This window comes from Ascaphus truei, chromosome 7, assembly GCF_040206685.1.
Source record: "Ascaphus truei isolate aAscTru1 chromosome 7, aAscTru1.hap1, whole genome shotgun sequence".
Taxonomy (NCBI): domain Eukaryota; kingdom Metazoa; phylum Chordata; class Amphibia; order Anura; family Ascaphidae; genus Ascaphus; species Ascaphus truei.
In genome coordinates, this window is record NC_134489.1 from 38376381 (window position 1) to 38397314 (window position 20934).

The following is a 20934-nucleotide window of genomic DNA, read 5'->3' on the forward strand; positions in this document are numbered from 1 at the left end:
CCAGGGTCACCTGCTGGCTCTGTCTTCTCACCCCATCGCCAACTACACTGTGCAGAGGCTGATCCGGGCCGCCCAGACCAAGAAGATGGTACGTTAGCGCCTCGTGACACTTTAGCGGGGTCGCCCTATAGCCATGCACCGTTAACCCTTTTGCTGCTGAGGGAGATGAAGGGTTAAAGGCGCAGCCTGGTATATCCACATGTGCAGTGGGACTGATGGAGCCACCTGTGCTGAAGCAGGGATATTCTGAAAAACTTGACCTGTTGGTGGCCTTCGAGGAATGGAGTTGGCTACTCCTGGTATAAACCTTTCTACAGTAGTCTTCACGCCCACATTGTACTGCGCTATGGAGTATTTTGGTGTTTTACATATTCACTGTCCCCTCCTCCTCCTCCTCACACTGTCCCCTCCTCTTCCTCCTCCTCACACTGTCCCCTCCTCCTCCTCACACTGTCCCCTCCTCCTCTCACCGCTCCACACACTGTGTCCTCCTCTCAGTTCATGAAGCTGTTTGATGAGTTGTCTCCTGGGCTGGAGGACGCTTTGGCCAAAGGTCACATGGGGATCATCACGGCACTGGCGGACGCCTGCAAGAGACTGAAACGCCGGCAGCCGGAGCTTCTCTCCCAGCTCATGGAGGTGCGTGCAACGTCGGCTTCTGTTTCATAGCTTCTCCTCTCGTTAAGCCACGTGGGATAACTTACCCGGGCTGTTTAAAACTCTGCAGGCCTTCCACTGCGCAGAACCAGCCTCGCGTCACGTGGCCTGCGTGCCACTCTTCCTCTCGCTACTCACCTACGAGGTTTATTACGACCCTGGGGAAGAGGAGACGCCCCCGGAACTCCAGGTGAGTGAGGGACCCTGCACCTTCTCACCCAGGGGAGCCTCGATGCTGTTACACACACAGCAAGATCAGGTCACACTGGCGTGTCCAGGCAATCTTACAAGTGTCCAAGAGATGCAACCAATAGCAGTAGGGTCCGTTCTGTTTGGCTAGGAGTCCCAGAGGGGCCAGCAAGGAAAAGGACCCCCTAGCGCTGCCACATGGGGACCCCCTAGCACTGCCACATGAGGACCCCCTGGCGCTGCCACATGAGGACCCCCTAGCGCTGCCACATGGGGACCCCCTAGCGCTGCCACATGGGGACCCCCTAGCGCTGCCACATGGGGACCCCCTAGCGCTGCCACATGAGGACCCCCTAGCGCTGCCACATGGGGACCCTCTAGCGCTGCCACATGGGGACCCCTAGCGCTGCCTCAGGGTTGCCTTTCTTGGAAACGACAGTGCCGTGGTTTATATGGTGGAGATTGTAATGACGCACTTTGTGTAAAAGACTCACAGTGGCTGCTTGTCCGTGAGTAGCACATTTAAATGATACTTTGTATCCACGTGCATTTTATTGCCGCTGATCATGTTTCTAGGCCCCGGTTCAGTCGTTCTTTACGTTGCTGTGTCTGTTTCACTGTTTTGGGGTTGAGATACCAAGTTGAAGTGATTTGTGTCTTCTCTCTCTGCTCCGTCTCTCAGGCGAGCGTCACTAGGAAGCTGGAGGCTGTGAGTTATCACGGCTCTTTGCTGCTGCAGCACCTCCTGCACTTCGAGGACCCCTCTCCAGTGCTACAGAGCCTGGGGGGCATGGAAGACGCTGACCTGCTGACTGTGGCCTGCAGCCAGGCCGGCAGCCATATTTTCGACGCCCTGCTCAGTAGCGCCACAATAACGGAGAAGCAGAGGAAGAAAGTTCTGCGCAGGCTGAGGGTGAGAGCGGCCGCAGCCTCTGAACAGATATCTGCTCGTGCTTCTGTTTGTAGTGTCTGGTTCATCATACAGCGCCAGCCTGCACAGATATCCGCTTCTGTGTCATCATACAGCGCCAGCCTGCACAGATATCTGGGGGGGGGGGGTGTGTGTTTAGGGCTGGAGTGTAGCACTCCTGAGTTAGAGAATACACTGCACATTTTATAACAAACCAAGGCTATTAGTCTTGCCTGTGTGGGCGATCATATTGCTCTGCTGTGGGAAGGACAGGCTGGATGTCCTTTTTGGCACTGTCACCCTGCATTAGGAGGGACAAACGCCACAAGCCATAGATCCCCCTCTGTGTCCCCTTGCACACTGGGACAGAGTCAGGGGATACATATGTGTGTCTTTGTGTCACTGCAGTATGAAGGACAGAACCAACAAGCTCCTGGTGTCACCCTGCACTGCAGTAGAAGAGACAGACTTAATAAGCCACAGGTGTTTTTTTCTCTCTAGCTAAGGATTTCCCAACTCCAGTCCTCAAGGGGCCACCAACAGGTCAGGTTTTCAGGATATCCCTGCTTCAGCACAGGTGGTTCAGTCAAAGACTGAGGGACTGATTGAGCCACCTGTGCTGAAGCTGGGATATCCTTATAACCTGTCCTGTTGTTGGCCCTTGAGGACAGGAGTGGAGAACCCCTGCTGTTGTTCCACCCCTGCACATTACATTCTAGTAACTCCCCTCTCCTGCCCACAGGCTCACGGCGTGCAGTTGGCGTGTAATAAATATGGCAGCCGCGTGCTGGACCGTCTCTGGAATTCATCGACTCTGGGAGTGAAGGAGGAGATAGCCCAGCTTCTGGGTATGTGCCATTCTCTTCCCTACTCCTCACTTCCAGCTCATGGTGTGCGACCTCCCTCACTTAGCAGCCGTTGGAATTGGTGCCTTTTATTAAAACCAAATGACTTCTCTACTCGTCGCGATTTAACCCATTCGTCCTTTTGGGCACTGATTTGGCTTTAAACTACAACGGTTCAGTTTGGTTTTAAGTGGAACTGCACCTTTAGAAAAGAAGATGGGGGATGACTATATCTTCGCAAACCCATTAAAGTTTGTTTGAACATTTATAATTAAAAAAAACGCCAAAGTGTGCAATTTTTGCCTGTGGCCACTGAGGTTTAGAGAGAGACCCCCTATATTATACGCACAGAAACACACAAACACACACACTCACTCCTTGGAAACATCCCCAAATACAGCTTTATACAACACTCTGAGACACACCATGTGCACACACAGGAGCAAAGTTTAGCAAATAAAACTTTTTAGGACAGATTTGCGTAAAGTGAAACTTGGGAAGAAACGCCTTTTTACATACACACATACACACACACATACACACATACATACATACATACATACATACATACATACATACATACATACATACATACATACATACATACACACACACATACACACATACATACATACATACATACATACATACATACATACATACATACATACATACATACATACATACATACATACATACACACACACATACATACATACATACATACTCTGCGGTTTCGAACTTTGTTGAAAAGGTCTCCCATCTCTAGAAGTGTCACCGCACCTTTGCCGGGCTTCTCATATGTTCCGCCTCTTTCTCACTCGCTTTGGTTTCCATGGCCTGCTACGTTCCTAACCCCTGCAGTGTTTTCTGTTTCCATTTGCAGCCGAGCGGCTGCGCGACCTCCAGAATGACCCCATCGGTCACCACATCGCCCGCAACTTCGCTCTGACGCACTTCTTAAATCGCCGGAGAGACTGGGCGGAGCACCAGCAGGCGGAGAACAAACGCCGCAAGATGTTCGCCGAGATCCTGGAAGACTGATACGGGATCTAGCAACCCACAATAACCTGCACCTATACAGACACCGTGTATATAATATTACATCAGCACAGGGCCTGCGGTCATACTTCAGATGCCACGTGCAGCCACCTCTGGGGTGGAGACTTGGCCGTATTTTTATACTCATTTGGGCTGAGTTGCCAATGGCAGAGACAGAAGGAAAATGACATATGTAGACGCCTGTTCCTTTTTGAGCCGGTTTCCCCTCTTACAACAGCCGTGTCATCCCCACTAATTATATATTTTTGTGGGTCTCATGTTGGGGGTCACTTTAAATTTTGTACCATCTCACACTTCTATAGAGTCTTATTTAAAAAAAAAACCAGTACTTTTCCATTTAATGCTACAGTATATATATTTTTTGGTCCACAACCCCAGCATCTCACAGATTTTTTGGTTCTGGGAGGTTAACGTATGTGCAGCTGGATCATGTGAATGGACACGGACTCTTAACTCCTCACTATTGGGAGAAGCCTCCTTCATCTACATTTGATATATTGGAGGTGAAACACAGAAGTGATGTCAGGCAGCAGTTTGTATATAACAGCAGATAATCTCTCATACAGCTGGAGATGCAGTTTGTGTACTGTACAAGATTTAAACTTTATTAAAACAGGTTTTTTTTTATATATAAATCCCGGTTTAGCTCTCTTCAATGGTTTGTGTCATTTATCCGGTAATGTGGTTAGTGTCACTCTTTGATTACGTGAGAGGAGTAGTCACTTGCGAGAATACTATACATTAAAGTAGGAAGTGTATGTGTCATATCTATATCAATCTCTCATGTATTATACAAAGTTGAAGCCGGTTAATCTGTTTGATGGGCCTCCTCTCTTTTCATGTCTGATATTAAAATGTAAGGCAAATGCCACATGAATAACGGAGGAATTTATAATGAATACTCACCAACCTACAGCAACATGTGTACCAAGAACTATATGTATATAAATAAAATCTATTCATATAAACATACTACATATTTGTAAAAGTTTATAGTTTTTATACATAGTGTACACTCAACAATGGAGTTTCATTTACAAATGGGCTGTGCACATAAACAGACACGTTTTAAAAGTTTTATATCTAGCTGCTTCTCTGTGTGTACTATATATATTTGAATATATCTGTGTGTACGTACGTGTACACACACCCATATAAACATACACACACCCCAACTGCTATACACACCCCCAGTTACATAAACACACCCACTCCACCTACATAAACATACAGACACCCCATCTATATAAACACACAGCCACCTACTGTATATACGAGAGATAACTCTCGATATATTACTTCCTGATAAAACATTTTAGAAATACACCCCCCCTCTATATGTAGAAGTACAGTGCATCAGCTGCTGTTATTATACTGTACACCACTTCAGGAGTGCAGCAGCGAGGGAGTTAATACTCTGCCCACTTGTGATTGGCTGAACTCGGAAGCTCGGCGATCGGTTGCTGCTGCCAGGCGCAGGCAGACCCGCTCAGTGGCTGTCCGAGTCCCGGTGTCAACATGAGCCTGGCGGAGAGCAAAGCCCCGCGAAAAACCGCGGGGAACCGCCTGTCCGGCCTCCTGCAGGCGGAGGAAGAGGACGAGTTCTACAAGACCACTTATGGGGGCTTCAATGAGGTGCGGGACTCACATTCATTCACGCACGCACTCACTCACTCACTCACACCTTCAGTTAGGTGCATCCTATATACTTGCAAGATTACCTATGGGGGTTTCAGTGAATATGGGTTTGTTAAGTGACGGGCTGTTTCCATTCATACACACATTTCTATGTACACATGCCGATTACAGGAGTCTGGGGATGATGAATACAATGAGGATCACTCTGACAGTGCGGACGAGGTGGACTCTGATTTTGATATTGATGAGGGGGACGAGCCGACCAGTGACCTGGACGATGACGAACCCAAGAGAAAGCGCAGAGTGGTGACCAAGGCGTACAAGGTGAGACCCCCTACGGTGGCTGAGTGGGGACACTCTGAGATAAGGGTGTATTTGTACGAAATCTAGAGATCCTTCACTGGCTCAACAGGAATTACCCTTTGATTCGTTATCAGCGTGGTGCTGTGCTCATTTCCGCTTTAGGCTCCGGCCACGCTGCCACGATGCGCGCGCTCACTGTAATGTTCTCAAATGAGCATGGCCACGCTGCGTGAGCGCACGTACGCTCGGCAATGTTCAGCACTTGGGGAGACGTGGGAAAAGTGATTTCCAAGTGCTCAGAAGGGTCACATGCTTTGTTATGCTGAGTGACATAACGATAGTTCCTTCAATAACATGCCCCGATACTGCCAATTACATGCCACACCCCGCTTGCAAATTGAAGGACCGCCCAGCGCTCATGTTCAGAGAGTTGGGGACGTCACCGCGCTCAAGCATGAGTGCACAGCGTGGCTGCTGCCACGATGCAGCGACGCGCTTGGCGTGATCAAATCAATGTTATTCTATGCTCAGCACTTGGGGAGACAGGAAAAATTGATTTTCAAGCGCGATTAAGGGTCACATGACCCTTCAACAACGAATCTGCATCACATTGTCAATAAGGATCCTGGATTGATCCTGCTGGGGTTCTGAGTCACAGGAGGACAACTTGAGAAACATTCATTACAGGCTGTATTATATTTTATACATTTTTACAATATATACACCTTATTGAGATAGCGCCCGGATATCTGTCCTAGCCAACAACGAATCAGCACCAGTCAATACACACCCCCCCCCCGATCCAGGCAATGACGCCCCCTCCCTTACTAGCGCTCATGCTCAGGGAGTTGGTGACGGCTCTCAAGCATGAGCGTGCGTCGCAGCCTTAGGATCTAAAATACGGCTATACATCTTTATTGTGTCCTAATACAGAGGTAAAACCCCACAATGTTTCTCTGCTATATTCCTTTTCATCAGTTGTGTATGTAATATGCCACAATAAGGCTTGCTATATATTGTGTGCGGTCGTGTGCATGTGCCGCATGCTTTTTGTGTGTGCGTGTAATTTATTATTTATTTTAAAAAAAACCACACATTGGTAAAAATAAAATATTTATTAACATTGTGCACAGACACACACACACACACACACATACACACACATACACACACACACACACACACACACTTTTCAGCGCCGGTAGTGGCGCAAAATCTTTGTATTCCCCGTCTTCCCTGCTGTCGGACGGATGCACGCTCACTGCCGTGCGTGCGCACGGCCCTTGTATAGAAGGGCTGACTAACCTCAGCCAATAAGTGCCACACGCACAGCGTAGCGCACGCGGCCACTATATAACAGCCCTAAAGTGTACGTAATATGCCACAATAAAGTAAGGCATTTGGACTATATTTTCTAAGCAGTGCTATTTTATAAGGATCAGATGACACCTTAAAGCCCATTACAGTAAATGGGCTACTCCTGGTGCTGGGAGATGACTTACGAAATAGCATTGTTTAGTAAATATGGACCTATGTATGTAATTGTGGCTCTTTAAGTCCTAGTGAGTTTGGCCTTCTTTTCTATGTGTATATATGTTGTATTACTGAGCAATAAATTGTTTAATCAGCACAGTGATTGCGCTGCCTCTGAGGGTTAGCTCTGTTGGTTTTGAGTGAAAATGGCCGCTGCCGCGCGCTCTGGAGTAGGCTTACAAACAGTATTATCACCTGATGTTGTATATCATGGGCGGGAAATAAAATCCGAAGTCCATAACTCATAACACACTAGACGGGGTCCTGGAGGAAGAAATACAATGATCTTGCCTCCTATTGAGGACACAAAGGTAGATAGTCTTAGTGGCGGCCGTGCGCAGCAACCCGCTTCTGTATAGCGGTGTGGACTGCTCGCTACCCCGCTAGTCGCGTGCCTCCTGGACGGAAGTGAGAAACACGAGTTCCGGAGCAGCAGCAATGAAGATAGCATCCCCAAAAAAAGTTGTGTGCCCCAAGCATGCGCATTTTAAGTGTATTGTATTGTATTGTACAGTATGTCTTTATTTATATCGCGCCATAAATATACATAGCGCTTCACAGTAGTAATACATGCTGTAATCATATAAATAACAAATAATATAAATAACAGGTCATGGGAATAAGTGCTTCAGACATAAAAGTAACATTAAGGAAGAGGAGTCCCTGCTCCGAGGAGCTTACAATCTAATTGGTAGGTAGGGGAACTTATAGAGACAGTTGGAGGGAATTCTAGTAAGTGCGTCTGCAGGGGGCCAAGCTTTATGTATCGTGTCCAGGCTTATCCACAGTGCTATTCGTATGCTTCTTTAAGCAAATGTGTCTTAAGGTGGGTCTTAAAGGTGGATAGAGAGGGTGCTAGTCGGGTACTGAGGGGAAGGGCATTCCAGAGGTGCGGGGCAGAAAGTGAGAAAGGTTTAAGGCGGGAGAGGGCTTTAGATACAAATGGGGTAGAAGAAGACATCCTTGAGAAGAACGCAAGAGTCGGGATGGTGCATAGCGAGAAATTAGGGCTGAGATGTAAGGAGGGGCAGAAGAGTGTAAAGCTTTAAATGTGAGGAGGAGAATTGAGTGTGAGATGCGGGATTTGATCGGAAGCCAGGAGAGGGATTTCAGGAGGGGAGACGCGGAGACAGATTTAGGAAAGTAGAGTGATTCTGGCAGCAGCGTTTAGTATAGATTGTAGGGGAGACAGGTGAGAGGCTGGGAGGCCGGACAGCAGGAGGTTGCAGTAATCGAGACGGGAGAGAATGAGGGTCTGTGTAAGAGTTTTAGCAGACGAGTAACAGAGGAAAGGGCGTATCTTTGTGATATTGCGGAGGAAAAAGCGTCAAGTTTTAGAAACGTTTTGAATGTGAGAGGAGAATGTGAGAGAGGAATCGAGTGTGACCCCTAGGCAGCGTGCTTGGGGTACTGGGTGAATGATCATATTTCCAACAGTGATGTGGAAGGAGGTAGTAGGGCCAGGTTTAGGAGGAAGTATAAGGAGCTCTGTTTTTGCCATGTTAAGTTTCAGTCGGCGGATGGCCATCCAGGATGATATTTCAGAGAGATATTCAGAAACTTTGGTCTGTATAGCAGGTGTAAGGTCAGGAGTTGAAAGGTAAATTTGTGTGTCGTCAGCATAGAGGCGATATTTAAACCCGAAAGATGTGATTAGGTTGCCTAGAGAGAGTGTAAAGAGAAAAGACAAGGGGTCCCAGGACAGAGCTTCTTTGTCTTTTGTCACTGTTTTGTCACAGAAATTGTATTTGTGGTGTTTTTAATTAAAAATCAAAACACAATTTCAGTGACAAAACGCAAAGACGTTTGACTTAGAACGCGCGTGCTCGGCACACTCCCCTGTTTTAGCTAGTTGCAGTTCTATATGTATACTAACTGTGAATTCCTCGTGTGTGAGTGTCTGTGCGAGTGGTCTTGGTCTCCGTCTCCCAAGTGTTGTTGCTGCTGCGCCAGAGGTCTCTGCGCATGCGCGCCGGAGGTCTTCTAACCTCCGTGCGGGCTTGAATGCTGAATTTATGCGCAGGCGCGCACTCAACGGCCACGCGTCCATTAGTAGCGTGACGTCACTTTTTTGTGACGGTTTTTCATTACAAGGCAAGACATTTTCCCCATTAAAACACTGTAGGCGCCAGCAAAGAAGTTTCACTTCAAAAGTTGCATGGGACCCTGGTGAATGAAAAAAATGTAAATAGGCTTTATTTGGATATACGCAAAAGTAGCAGTCTCAAAGAAAAGAACTCCCACGCGTTCTAAGTGGCACTTTCTCAAGGAGTATGTTTGTATGAGGCCTGCAACGCTGCTACACTTTTTTTTTTATCTGGGAACTTCTCAGAGCGCTGTGTTTCTTCTTAATGCACCTTCCAGGAGCCAATACAACTCCTAAAACCCAAACCTAAGAAGCCCGACGCCCCTGCCAGTACCGCGCCGAAAACCCGCCCGGAAAAGGCTGCTCGTCCAGAAGCCCCGGAAGATGTTGGCGACAGTAAGTTCGTTGCTCTAATTAATCGCTGCCTCTAATTAGGTGGCGGGTTAGAGAGGGTTATGTTTTCTCTTTGTAGCAGAAAGCGGGCTTAAGCTGCGTCCATAGTGGAACGCGCTAGCTTCTGCGCTTCCTCCTCCCGGCGTCGCGCTTCAAATACAAACTTGTTTGTATTGCGAAACACCGCTCTCCCTGTAGCGCATGTGCACCCGCTAGTGTGGGCACTATGCGCATATGCATTGGCGTCCTAGTGTTTGTTGTAGCTCGCGCCGTATCCTGCACTATGGATAAAGCCTAAATGTGCAATCTATCCTTTATGAAAGATGTAAGAATGCAGCGTATACTTACAGATAATTAGCAATCTGCTTCCATGCTTTAAATCTCACTTTAGACGCTATTTCTGGGCATTAAATCAAACCCATATCTTGAGGGAATAGCAGCCGTGTCTCTCTATCGCCTGCTCTTAATGTTACAAGCGCATAACTCTGGTGCTCTGCATTGTACGAGTCACTGTGCAGAGCTAAGACAGTTATTCAAATGTAACATTAACTATCAAATGTCTTTCAAAATAGTGTATCCCGTATTGCAACTTTAAACTCCCTTACAGGCCCATCTGGCAGCACAAGGATTAAGGCAGGGGTGGGCAAATCCAGTCGTCAAGGGCCACCAACAGGTCAGGTTTTCAGGACATCCCTACTTCAGTACAGATGGCTCAATCGGTGGCTCAGACAACGACTCCAGTCCTTATGGATCACCAATAGGTCAAGTATTCAGGATATCTCTGCTTCAGCACAGGTGGCTCAGTCTTTGATTGAGCCAACCTGTGCTGAAGAAGGGGTATCCTGAAAACCTGACCTGTTAGTGGCCCTTATTGACTGGAGTATCCCACCCCTGGGTTAAGGCCTGTCAGTACCTTGTACAATGTATTATTTTTGTGCATTGTGGCGGCTGTGTTTAACAGATCTTTGCACATGTTTATGGTCCAGATTCATCTTGCCGAGAGCTCTGTGTCAGAAGGAGATGACGGCAAAGGGCTATGGGAAACAATCTCTTCTGTTTACACTCTGGATCTGTTGCGTCTCTGCTAGCTCTCCATGCCAAGCTCCGGGGTGCGAGAAACCGCTCAGCCCCGCAGCCTGTGATCCGTTCCTGCTGTCCTGCGGAAAGCCGACTTGGCGGCTTGCTTAACGCGTTCCTTTTTCTGCACTCGCAGGCCGCAAGCACATGCGACAATCCACGACCGAGCACACGCGCCAGACATTCCTGCGCGTGCAGGAGCGGCAGGTCCAGTCCCGGAAGAAGAAGGGACCTCACCCTGACAGGCCACTGACCCAGGAGGAGCTGCTGGAAGAAGCCAAAATCACAGAGGAGATAAACATACGCTCTCTGGGTGAGTGCGGACTGCCTCTTTATCTCTGTCTTGTATAGCGCACACACTGAGCGAACCCTGCTCCTGTGCTCTGTGCACGAGGAGGAGTGGAGTGGAGTGGGCTGAATGCTACTTACTTTCTCATGTTATACTTTCTGACATTCCCTTGGAAATGATTTAATGGTAGGGCAGGGCCTTTGGGGAGTTGCCACCCCACTCTCCCTCCTCCTGTGTGCCCCGAGATCCGTCTTCTGCCCGACAGGAGAGGGGAGAACTGGTGGAGGGAGCTGGGTAATCCCCTGGCCCACGCAGGACCGCACCGCTGCTCAACCCAAGGGGTGTGCGTGTGTGGGCGTCTAGGGCAGGTCTTCTCCGAAGTGGCATCGTCACCCCTCCTCCTACAGCCTCGCATTGTCATGGCGACCCGAAGACGCATTGCTATGAAAGTGCACAGTCGCATATCGCCGTGACAAAATGACATCGCGATGCTGGCGGAGGGGGGACCCGCTGCCAGCATGCCCCCTTGTGGCCCCGCAAGAGGTAATGCTGGCCCGAAACATCCCTGCCGTGTACTGTACATATTAGAAGCCATGGCTACGAGTTTCTTCCTTTTGTTAGGCTGCGGCCAGGGTGGCGCTAAGCGCTCATGCGCGGTGGCGCAAGCAGGCAGCAAATTCAAATTTATTTGCTTGGCAAGCAGCTAAGCGCCGCGCATGCTCACGCTGGCCACACACATTGCCGCAATGTGTTTCATCGCGGCCGGCGTGAGCACGCCCGCCCGCTCAGCGCCACCCTGGACAAGGCCTTGCGATAGAGAGGGGAGTATAGACCTGATACTAAAGCCCCGCCCTAAACGCACATTGTACTGACCAGCGCCTCCTTCCCTGCAGAGAATTACGAGAGGCTGGTGGCCGACAAGAAGAAGCAGGTGCTGAAGAAGAGGAGGTGCGTGGGACCGACCATCCGCTATCACTCGTTAGCCATGCCCCTGATCACCGAGATAAACGTGAAGGAGGAGAACGTGGACGTGGAAGGGTAAGCTGTGTGTGTGTGTCAGGTGGCAGCAACGCAGTAAATAGGCGCCAAGGCTGATGCTACAGAGGCGCACGTTCGTTTTAATTGGAGTTTAGGCATGGTAAAGCTTAGCACTGTTTAGTGAATCTGGGCCAGAGTGCATTATGGGGAAGTCACCAGTCGTGCAATGATATACACCAGGGGTGCGCAAACTGGGGTGGTGTCAGATTTTCGGGGGGGGGGGGGGGAGCTGCGTTTACAGAGGCCCCGTTCTCTTCCCCAAAGCATTTAAATCAAATGCCAGGGAGTGGAGGCATTCTGGTGACGCAGCATCAAATGACACCACGGGGTCACGTGACGGCGGAGAACAGGTAAGGGGGGGTGCGAGCAGAGGGGGAGAGCAGGCAAGGGGGCGCAGACGGAAAAGTTTGCGCACACCTGATATACGCTCTGCCGCCATGTGCCGCATGTTTCCGATTTGCATTAAAGCTGCAGTCCCACTGCACATGGTTCATGACATTTTGTTCTTTACAAACGACTATTTTTCACCCTAACCGCATGGTTCACTGTCAGCAGTGATGTGGGTGCTGTACTCCCCAAACGCATGTATGTATGTATATCTTTATTTATATGGCGCCCACAGTGTTCTGTGAGCTTTACAAAAGAGACTATACAATGCAGTACAGGGAATTATACTACAAGAAGTCAGACAATAGGAAAGGAAATTCCTGCCCCGGGGAGCTTACAATCTAATTCACTCATTTTGCCATCCCATGTCTCGCGTAAAATGGAATTAATTGTACATTTCCTTTTTCAAATATTGTAAATGGAAATACAAATAGAACTAAGACCATACAACTCTCATATGTAGGTCTTTATTTATATAGCGCCATTCATATACATAGCGCTGCACAGCCGCAACACATGTGACATAATCGTATGAATAACAACACTAAACGGGAGACGTGCTTCAGACATAAAAGTGACACTTGGGAAAAGGAGTCCCTGCCCCGAAGAGCTTGCAATCTAATGCCGTCTTCTCTTACCAGGTTTGATCAGGATCACACAGGCGATGCCCCCTCGTCCTCCGCCGCGCCCCCCCCTGGTAAATGCTCCCGTACCTTCATCACGTTTAGCGACGACGAGACCTTCGAACGCACCTTCCCCAAGGTCAAACAGGCCAAGTTCCCCATCAAGGAGCTGTGCCCCGTCACCCACAAGCCGGCCCCGTACCGGGACCCCATAACGGACATCCCGTACTTCAACGCGCGCGCCTTCAAAATCATCCGGGAGGCCTACAAAAAATACATCACCGCCCACGGCCTGCCCAACGCCGCCATGGCGGCCGCCATGGGCAACGCCACGCCGGCCCCCGATCCCAACCAGCGCAGCACCCGGCAGAAGATTGTCATCAAGCAAAGCGCGCAGGGAACATGACCCGTCGCGTTAGCCCCCTTCCCGGCCCGGAAGGGGCCTGCAGTGCGCTGCAGGGACAGGGTTAAACCGCTCGGTATTGTGGGTAACTGTTCAGTTTTATGCTAGAGCAGGGTTGGCCAACTCCAGTCCTCAAGGGCCACCAATAGGTCAGGTTTTCGGGGTATCTCTGCTTCAGCACAGGGGGCTCAATCAGTCTCAGCTTCAGCACAGGTGGCTCAATCAGTTGCTGCTTCAGCACAGCTGGCTCAATCTCACTGATTGAGCCACCTGTGCTGAAGCAGGAATATCTTGAAAACCTGACCTGTTGGTGGCCCTTGAGGACTGGAGTTGGCCGCCCCTGGTGCTAGCATCTACACTTGATTTTTATTTTGCCGCTTAGCATTACAGAGGCTGTTTGTTCCTTTTGGGTGGGGGGGTTTATTCGGTAGGAAGCGCTCCGTTCTGTCGCTCTCCCTGCCGTGTTCTCAGTCTGTATTTTTATAACCACGCCTATACCCCCCCGTCGTGATTGCGTCTACTTTTCATCATCAGGATTGGTGGCGGTTTCCCCTTCTCGCGGTTGGAACTGCACGTGGTGGGTATGTCACCGGCTGCAATTCCTTTTTTATTTCCATGTAAGATATCATCTCCGGAGATGTGGCACATGAACTTTCTAGGCCCTCTGCTGCTCCGTGCTGCTCCGTGCTGCTCCGTGCTGCTCCGTGCTGCTCCGAACTCTCCGGGGAACGGGGGCTCAGCAGGTGGAATCCGCAGATAAATGGCTGTAGCTGTTCCTGGATAAATAAAACCTTTCCCGTCCCGGAATCACCTGCTGCTGGGCATCTGCCACGGCCAGCTAAACAAACGACATTTAAAGAGGTCTTTGGGTGGACAGATGAATGGTTCCCTGCTAGTGCCGCTGGGGTCGTTTTCTTAACTCATTTGCAGAGATTTTAGTCACATTTGATGCAGAAATTAGATCATTTTTTTTTTTTTTTGGTAGCGATCCCATAAGTATGAAGAACCCTTTCACTTTTTGGCAGTGACGGGGTTAACGGTGACAAAAATAAAGGCCGCGTGTTAATTGAACAAGGGGTTTCTATTCCTTTTCTTCCAGGTTTTACCTCCGTAGTTCCGGGCAAATGGCCCTAATATGTCACGTGGTTGTCGGGTAGATTAGTGACGCGATCCCGTTGCGCGTGGGAGTTCTTATTTTGCCGCGGCGAGCAACTTTGCTTCTTAAAGCCATTATTGATTTTTAATGGGTACCATCTTTAATCCCTTCAAAGGCGGCTTGGGAGATAGGGTTTGAATCGTCTCCTAAACTACATTCAAGTCGATGCAGATAGTACACCTCAGGGACGGCCAACTCCCAGTCCTCAAGGGACACCAACAGGCCAGGTATTGGGGATAATATCCCTGCTTCAGCACAGGTGGCTCAATCTGTGTCAGTCTTCGACTGATTATGCTGCCTGTGCTGAAGCAGGGATATCCCCAATACCTGACCTGTTGGTGGCCCTTGAGGACTGGAGTTGGCCGCCCCTGGTGTAGCGGGTAACATTACATAGTCTGATTCCCCAGTATTCCTCAGAGGTCAGGAGATGGTTTTGCTCTGGTTGCAGTACTGCATGGTGGCCACTAGGTGTCTGTCTGGGGTTGCCCCCTGTGTGTGTGTGTATGTGTGATCTCTGCACCAGCTGCAGCCCAAATAATGATACGCTGAGGTCACACCCCTTCTCAGAATATCCCCTACTCCAGCTCTGACCCCTCACACAGGCGCAGGCAGCAAACTCGCAACCTACGAGGTAAGCGCCCATCTCTTTTAGCTCTTTAACAAAGTTGTGCGCGAGACGTGTGGTATGTACAGGCTTATTCATATGGCACCACCAAAGCATGCAGCGCTGTACAGAAGTAGGGAGGCTGTACAGTGAAATAATATATACCACGGGTGTTACACAACGGGAATTAGGGTGTTGCTGCCCTGCAGAGCTTACAATCTAAATGCACGCGTGTGCAAGGAGGACGTGTGATTTAAATGTGTGCAAGAGATTCCTTGCTGCAGTAGGGCATTGTGTCCACCATGCATGGGGTAGAAATGTTACCCCTTACATACCCCAAAAAGGGGTCACTGGGGCACTAAGCTCTTCCCAATATGGGACCCAGATATACAATTATATTTTCAGAAAAAGAAAACCAATCCGCTGCAGGTGAATGTGTTGCACTGTATAATGGTACGGAGTACCTCGGTTGCATGCAAGCAAAGGTCCCTCTCAGTAACTCAACCCCATGTCTCTGGGCTTGGAGGTGCTCGGCATTGCTAAATGGTGTCGTTTTGAAAGTATTGTACTACGCTGCATCACTTTGTGTTGCATTTTTTGGGCGTGTCTTGCGATACGCTGCATTGCTATATGTTGTGTTTTTGGACATGTCTTGTGATACTCAGCATCGCTATATGTGGCATTTTTAGTGTTGGGGGGGAACACTTGGTGGATTATCCACGTGAGAAGCTTTTACGTGACCGTGTATCATTCTCGGTTTTAAGAAATGATTTATTAGAATAAAGAAAGGGTCCTATTTGTTATTTCTAGGGGGAGGTCAGTGTTCCAGAAATATCCCAGTGGCACTGAGCAGACTAGCACCATATGGGGTGGTGTGTGTGTGTGTGTGTGTGTGTGTGTGTGTGTGTCAAACAAAATGATCTACATTCAAATAAGGCACTATAAATATAGTGAAATTGTGATCTATTATACAGGTTCAAGGATATCCCTGCTTCAGCACAGGTGGCTCAGTCAGTCACTGATTGAGGCACCTGTGCTGATGCAGGGAAATCCTGAACCTGACCTGTTGGGGGGAGGTGCTTGAGCACTGCAGTTGAGCCCCCCTGTGTTAGCACACCGACTTGTAATGGGGGAACTAGGCTTCCAAATCAGTATTGAATGATCTGAAATTGTTACAGACACAGTCCCTGCCCGGATGAGCGTACAATCTATATTTTTAGGTGCCTGAGGCACAGGCAGACTATAAAAGTGACTTGCCCAAGGTCACAAGGAGGTTCCCCTGCTTCAAACTCTGTGCCATTGTTTATATAGTCAGTGTCTTTACTCACTGAGCCTCCTTTACTCACTGAGTACTGAGCCTTTACTCACTGAGTACTGAGCCTTTACTCACTGAGTACTGAGCCTTTACTCACTGAGCCGCTCCTTCTGCTGAAGATCATTTTAAACGCTATTTCTTCCAATGCATCATGTAACACAGCAGAGTGATTATTGGTGTACAGATCAATATATTTCAATCACATCTGAATCAGCATAACAGCCTCGGGCAACCAAAAAACATTTCCGGACGGTGTTTGTGTTCGGTGTTTAAGCGGAAACCCATTTGCCCCAATCTCGGCATTTTCCTGGCTGGGTTTACTTCATAATAAATATAAGATTTTAGGGGAAATTAACAAATCACACCAGAGAAGTGAATATTTTATTATATTTCTTATTATGAAAGGCTCTTTGATATAGATGGTTTTTATATGGATTTGCACCTGGAAGATCATATCATTGACTATAAAACCCTACTTTGCCTGTTCTAGCCGTTTTAATTCCTTGGCTACAAAGTTGTTGATCTCGTTATAATCCCGCTGAACTCCTCCTTCTCCGAATCACAGCACTTGTGTGACTTCCAGCTAATTACTACGTCTCCCTGCTTTACCGTTGACCCTTTAACAGTCACCTGTTTTCTGTTTGGACAATCCTATTCTTTCAAGCTCACCTTCCAACCACCCGGCTATTTCCCTAATATTGCGGATACGTCACAGAAATGTGTTGCAGCGTTTCCAGCGCTCAGGGGAAAATGAAAACCCTGTTGCTGGATATTCTAAAATTTGTGAACATGTTTTAAAAATAAGACAATAATCATCGATTTTATATTTCAGCGTTCCAAGGGGAAAGTCCCGCGGAGACCGTTCCTCGGTGCAAAATGCGTGCGGAGCTCGTTTATCGAATTCACTCGCTGGTGTTTATATATGTGTAATATACCCTTTTTAATTGTTTTTTTTCTTCTGGAAGTGACACTTTTGTACATGATGGTGCAGATCTGTTGCTGGCTCTCACGGGGCTGACGTCGGTGTCATCTCATAGACTTCAATGGAGTCTCGCTGAGAAGAATCGGCCTGGTTTTTCCATTAAAATACAATGTTGGGGCCCCCCAATCTCACTGATTCGGGGGGTTTGAGGTAGATTTTGCTTTGAGCTCGTCTGTAGGACCAGCAGGGTATTAGGAATATAGCCTGGCAGCGCACAGCGGGTTAAGGGGTCAGTAGCGTGAACGTTTGGACTGTGATTAGAACGCCAGTGGTGCGGATTTAAGTGGATAATCTCCAGCCCTTGTTTGGCATGTTGCAGGTTAGATTTAGTATTGGTGGGGTGGAGGGAGGGGGGGGGGGCGCGGTTCCCATGATTCCTAGCTACCTTTTCGTCTCGCGCTCTTTTTTTTTTTTTTTTTAACCTCTTCACTGCTGGCCGGAGCCATGGTACCGCGTTTCGCCTACCGCTCCTGTGATTACAGCACGTGCTCCGTAGTGAGCCATGTTTATTTCAGCTTTCCCCGAGAGACATACCTGCCAAAGATAGTGACAATGCTGTCTCCCAACTGGGGAAAGAAAATGGCGGTCTAAATAAACCACGTTACACTGGCCGATAGGAGTCTGGCAGCTTCCAGTTGGCCCCGCTTGACGCAGGGGATTTAATGGTGCAGAAGTACCGGTGCTACCTTTCCCGGTGTGTATCTCCGGTACCAGTAAATGACTGCGGCTCAGCGGACCCCCTGCTTCCCAGCAATGGGAGATAATTGGTGCACTGCACCTTTTTAAAGCAGCCGCCTGCACTGCTAGTTTGTAATAGGGGGGTAATTAATTTTGAGGGATCGCCGCGGCCCCCCCCCCCCCCAACACCGACTCCACGGGTCCTGAGACGTCTGAGAACGCCACTGGGCAGGTGTAGAATATGTGCTTGTGACTGTTTCCATACCATCGCCGGCATTTGGCCTCAAGTGACCTTTCCACAGGTACACTCTGCCGCTAACGTGAGGCCTAACATTGGCCCTTGCCCTAAACCCCCCCTAATCGTAACCCCTAATACTAACGCTATTCCCTACCCTAAAAACCTTAACTATTTACCCTAAAACCCTGTAAGTTAACCCCATCACCCTAAAACGTATCTTTTTATGGGTAATCGCGGCTGTGGTGGAGGGTCCCTCTGTCGCCAAACGCGGTAAGACACCAACGACCAAATGTCCCATTCCGCCATGGGGTCGGCCTAACTCCAGCAGCCAATAGAAAGCTTCTACATTAGTAGATAACATCGGGACTTTCTATTGGTGACTACACAAAAATTTGTATTGATCTCTGGCATTTTTTCGGGGGGTGGTCCCCAGAGGGTGAGGGGACCCGTCTTGGTTAAGGTACATAAATATTTTGCAGCGTGGTACAATGGGGTATGGGTGTATATTACATAACCACAATGACATACCAAATAAGGACAAACAAGCGCCAACAAGTACACGGGGTAATGAGGGCCCTGCACATAGGTACACGAGGTAATGAGGGCCCTGCACATAGGTACACGAGGTAATGAGGGCCCTGCACATAGGTACACGAGGTAATGAGGGCCCTGCACATAGGTACACGAGGTAATGAGGGCCCTGCACATAGGTACACGAGGTAATGAGGGCCCTGCACATAGGTACACGAGGTAATGAGGGCCCTGCACATAGGTACACGAGGTAATGAGGGCCCTGCACATAGGTACACAAGGTAATGAGGGCCCTGCACATAGGTACACGGGGTAATGAGGGCCCTGCACATAGGTACACGAGGTAATGAGGGCCCTGCACATAGGTACACGAGGTAATGAGGGCCCTGCACATAGGTACACGAGGTAATGAGGGCCCTGCACATAGGTACACGAGGTAATGAGGGCCCTGCACATAGGTACACAAGGTAATGAGGGCCCTGCACATAGGTACACGGGGTAATGAGGGCCCTGCACACAGGTACACGGGGTAATGAGGGCCCTGCACACAGGTACACGGGGTAATGAGGGCCCTGCACACAGGTACACGAGGTAATGAGGGCCCTGCACATAGGTACACGGGGTAATGAGGGCCCTGCACATAGGTACACGAGGTAATGAGGGCCCTGCACATAGGTACATGGGGTAATGAGGGCCCTGCACATAGGTACACGAGGTAATGAGGGCCCTGCACATAGGTACACGGGGTAATGAGGGCCCTGCACATAGGTACACGGGGTAATGAGGGCCCTGCACATAGGTACACAAGGTAATGAGGGCCCTGCACATAGGTACACGGGGTAATGAGGGCCCTGCACATAGGTACACGGGGTAATGAGGGCCCTGCACATAGGTACACGAGGTAATGAGGGCCCTGCACATAGGTACACGGGGTAATGAGGGCCCTGCACATAGGTACACGGGGTAATGAGGGCCCTGCACATAGGTACACGAGGTAATGAGGGCCCTGCACATAGGTACACGGGGTAATGAGGGCCCTGCACATAGGTACACGGGGTAATGAGGGCCCTGCACACAGGTACACGGGGTAATGAGGGCCCTGCACACAGGTACACGGGGTAATGAGGGCCCTGCACACAGGTACACGGGGTAATGAGGGCCCTGCACACAGGTACACAGGGTAATGAGGGACCTGCACACAGGTACACAAAGTAATGAGGTCCCTGCTCCTGAGAGCTTACCGCAGCCTAGGACAGAAGGGACATTTCTTGGAGGTGGGTAGCAGGACGTCCCAGCACTGGCTGGATAAACACATTATTAGAATCCTTATGCTTTCCTGGGATCCCCCTTCCATGTCCAGTTTAGGATCAGATGAGCTGTGGGACCGTGGCTGCAGCTGACGTGGGTTGGCAGCTCTGCTCGTCGGGGGGAGGGGGACAGGAGCGCACACTTGTATTGCCAGCTGCTGCTGCCTGTTCCCTGATACTGCGCACATAGCCATCCAAATGCCAGGCTCACAGCTCTCTGACCCCCCCCCAACCAAACACCTTGTGCATGTGGTAAATTCCCCCCCAGCCAAGTGAAGGACCAGAGAGGTAAGTCCCCCTCTTCCCCTCCTGCCTCCACCCCCCACCCCCCCGCCCCCCAACCACACCAAAAGGACTTCGGTCTCCTCGTGGTTTTATGATCAGGGTCTCTCAGGGGTCCCACATCCTAACCAGCTGCTGAAAGGCAATGATATCCCACTAGGGCCGAGCATCACTGAAGCTGGCAAAGCATACACATAACACTGTGTGTGTATTCCTGTGTTACAGATCATACATCTGAACGTGTAGCCGTTCTGTCCCTGCACTTCACGTTATACTTATGCACCATGTAAAATGATGGATGATTTCTTAGGAGAGGCACCTGATTTCAGAGCTCCCCTCTCCCCATGGGGCCAAATCCCTAAATCCGCACTCCAGTAAATATGATGCTTCCTTATAATGCAAGGGTCC

The 20934-nt window shown here is 49.3% G+C and overlaps 3 protein-coding genes across 3 annotated transcripts in view; all 3 read left to right on the top strand.

Moving 5' to 3' along the window:
* Positions 1-4298, top strand: part of NOP9 (NOP9 nucleolar protein) — a 12742-nt gene extending 8444 nt beyond the window's left edge. Inside the window, 7 exon segments of the mRNA XM_075607757.1 lie at positions 1-88; positions 499-639; positions 728-847; positions 1529-1759; positions 2165-2239; positions 2499-2604; positions 3488-4298. The exon segment at positions 1-88 is cut by the window's left edge and continues 105 nt beyond it. Of these exon segments, the coding sequence (XP_075463872.1) occupies positions 1-88; positions 499-639; positions 728-847; positions 1529-1759; positions 2165-2239; positions 2499-2604; positions 3488-3645 (919 nt within the window). The 3' untranslated portion in view covers positions 3646-4298.
* An 823-nt stretch (positions 4299-5121) lies between these two features.
* On the top strand, positions 5122-14507 carry VPS72 (vacuolar protein sorting 72 homolog). Its single transcript, XM_075607758.1, has 6 exons — positions 5122-5298; positions 5473-5625; positions 9502-9619; positions 10830-11006; positions 11876-12020; positions 13049-14507. Exons 1-6 carry the CDS (start codon positions 5182-5184, stop codon positions 13434-13436), a joined length of 1098 nt encoding a protein of 365 aa, XP_075463873.1. The 5' UTR covers positions 5122-5181; the 3' UTR covers positions 13437-14507.
* Positions 14508-15095: 588 nt separating this feature from the next.
* Positions 15096-20934, top strand: part of TMOD4 (tropomodulin 4) — a 49592-nt gene continuing 43753 nt past the window's right edge. Inside the window, exon 1 of the mRNA XM_075607759.1 lies at positions 15096-15220. The gene's annotated coding sequence lies outside the window, so the exon portion shown is untranslated. The remainder of the gene's footprint in view (positions 15221-20934) is intronic.

What these genes read in the sequence shown, in the direction of transcription:
- VPS72 (XM_075607758.1), top strand. Translation starts at nt 5,182, where the DNA reads ATGAGCCTGGCGGAGAGCAAAGCCCCGCGAAAAACCGCGGGGAACCGC. An exon ending in CTTATGGGGGCTTCAATGAG is followed by an intron (nt 5,299 to 5,472) that starts GTGCGGGACTCA and finishes TGCCGATTACAG; the next exon opens with GAGTCTGGGGATGATGAATA. An exon ending in TGGTGACCAAGGCGTACAAG is followed by an intron (nt 5,626 to 9,501) that starts GTGAGACCCCCT and finishes TGCACCTTCCAG; the next exon opens with GAGCCAATACAACTCCTAAA.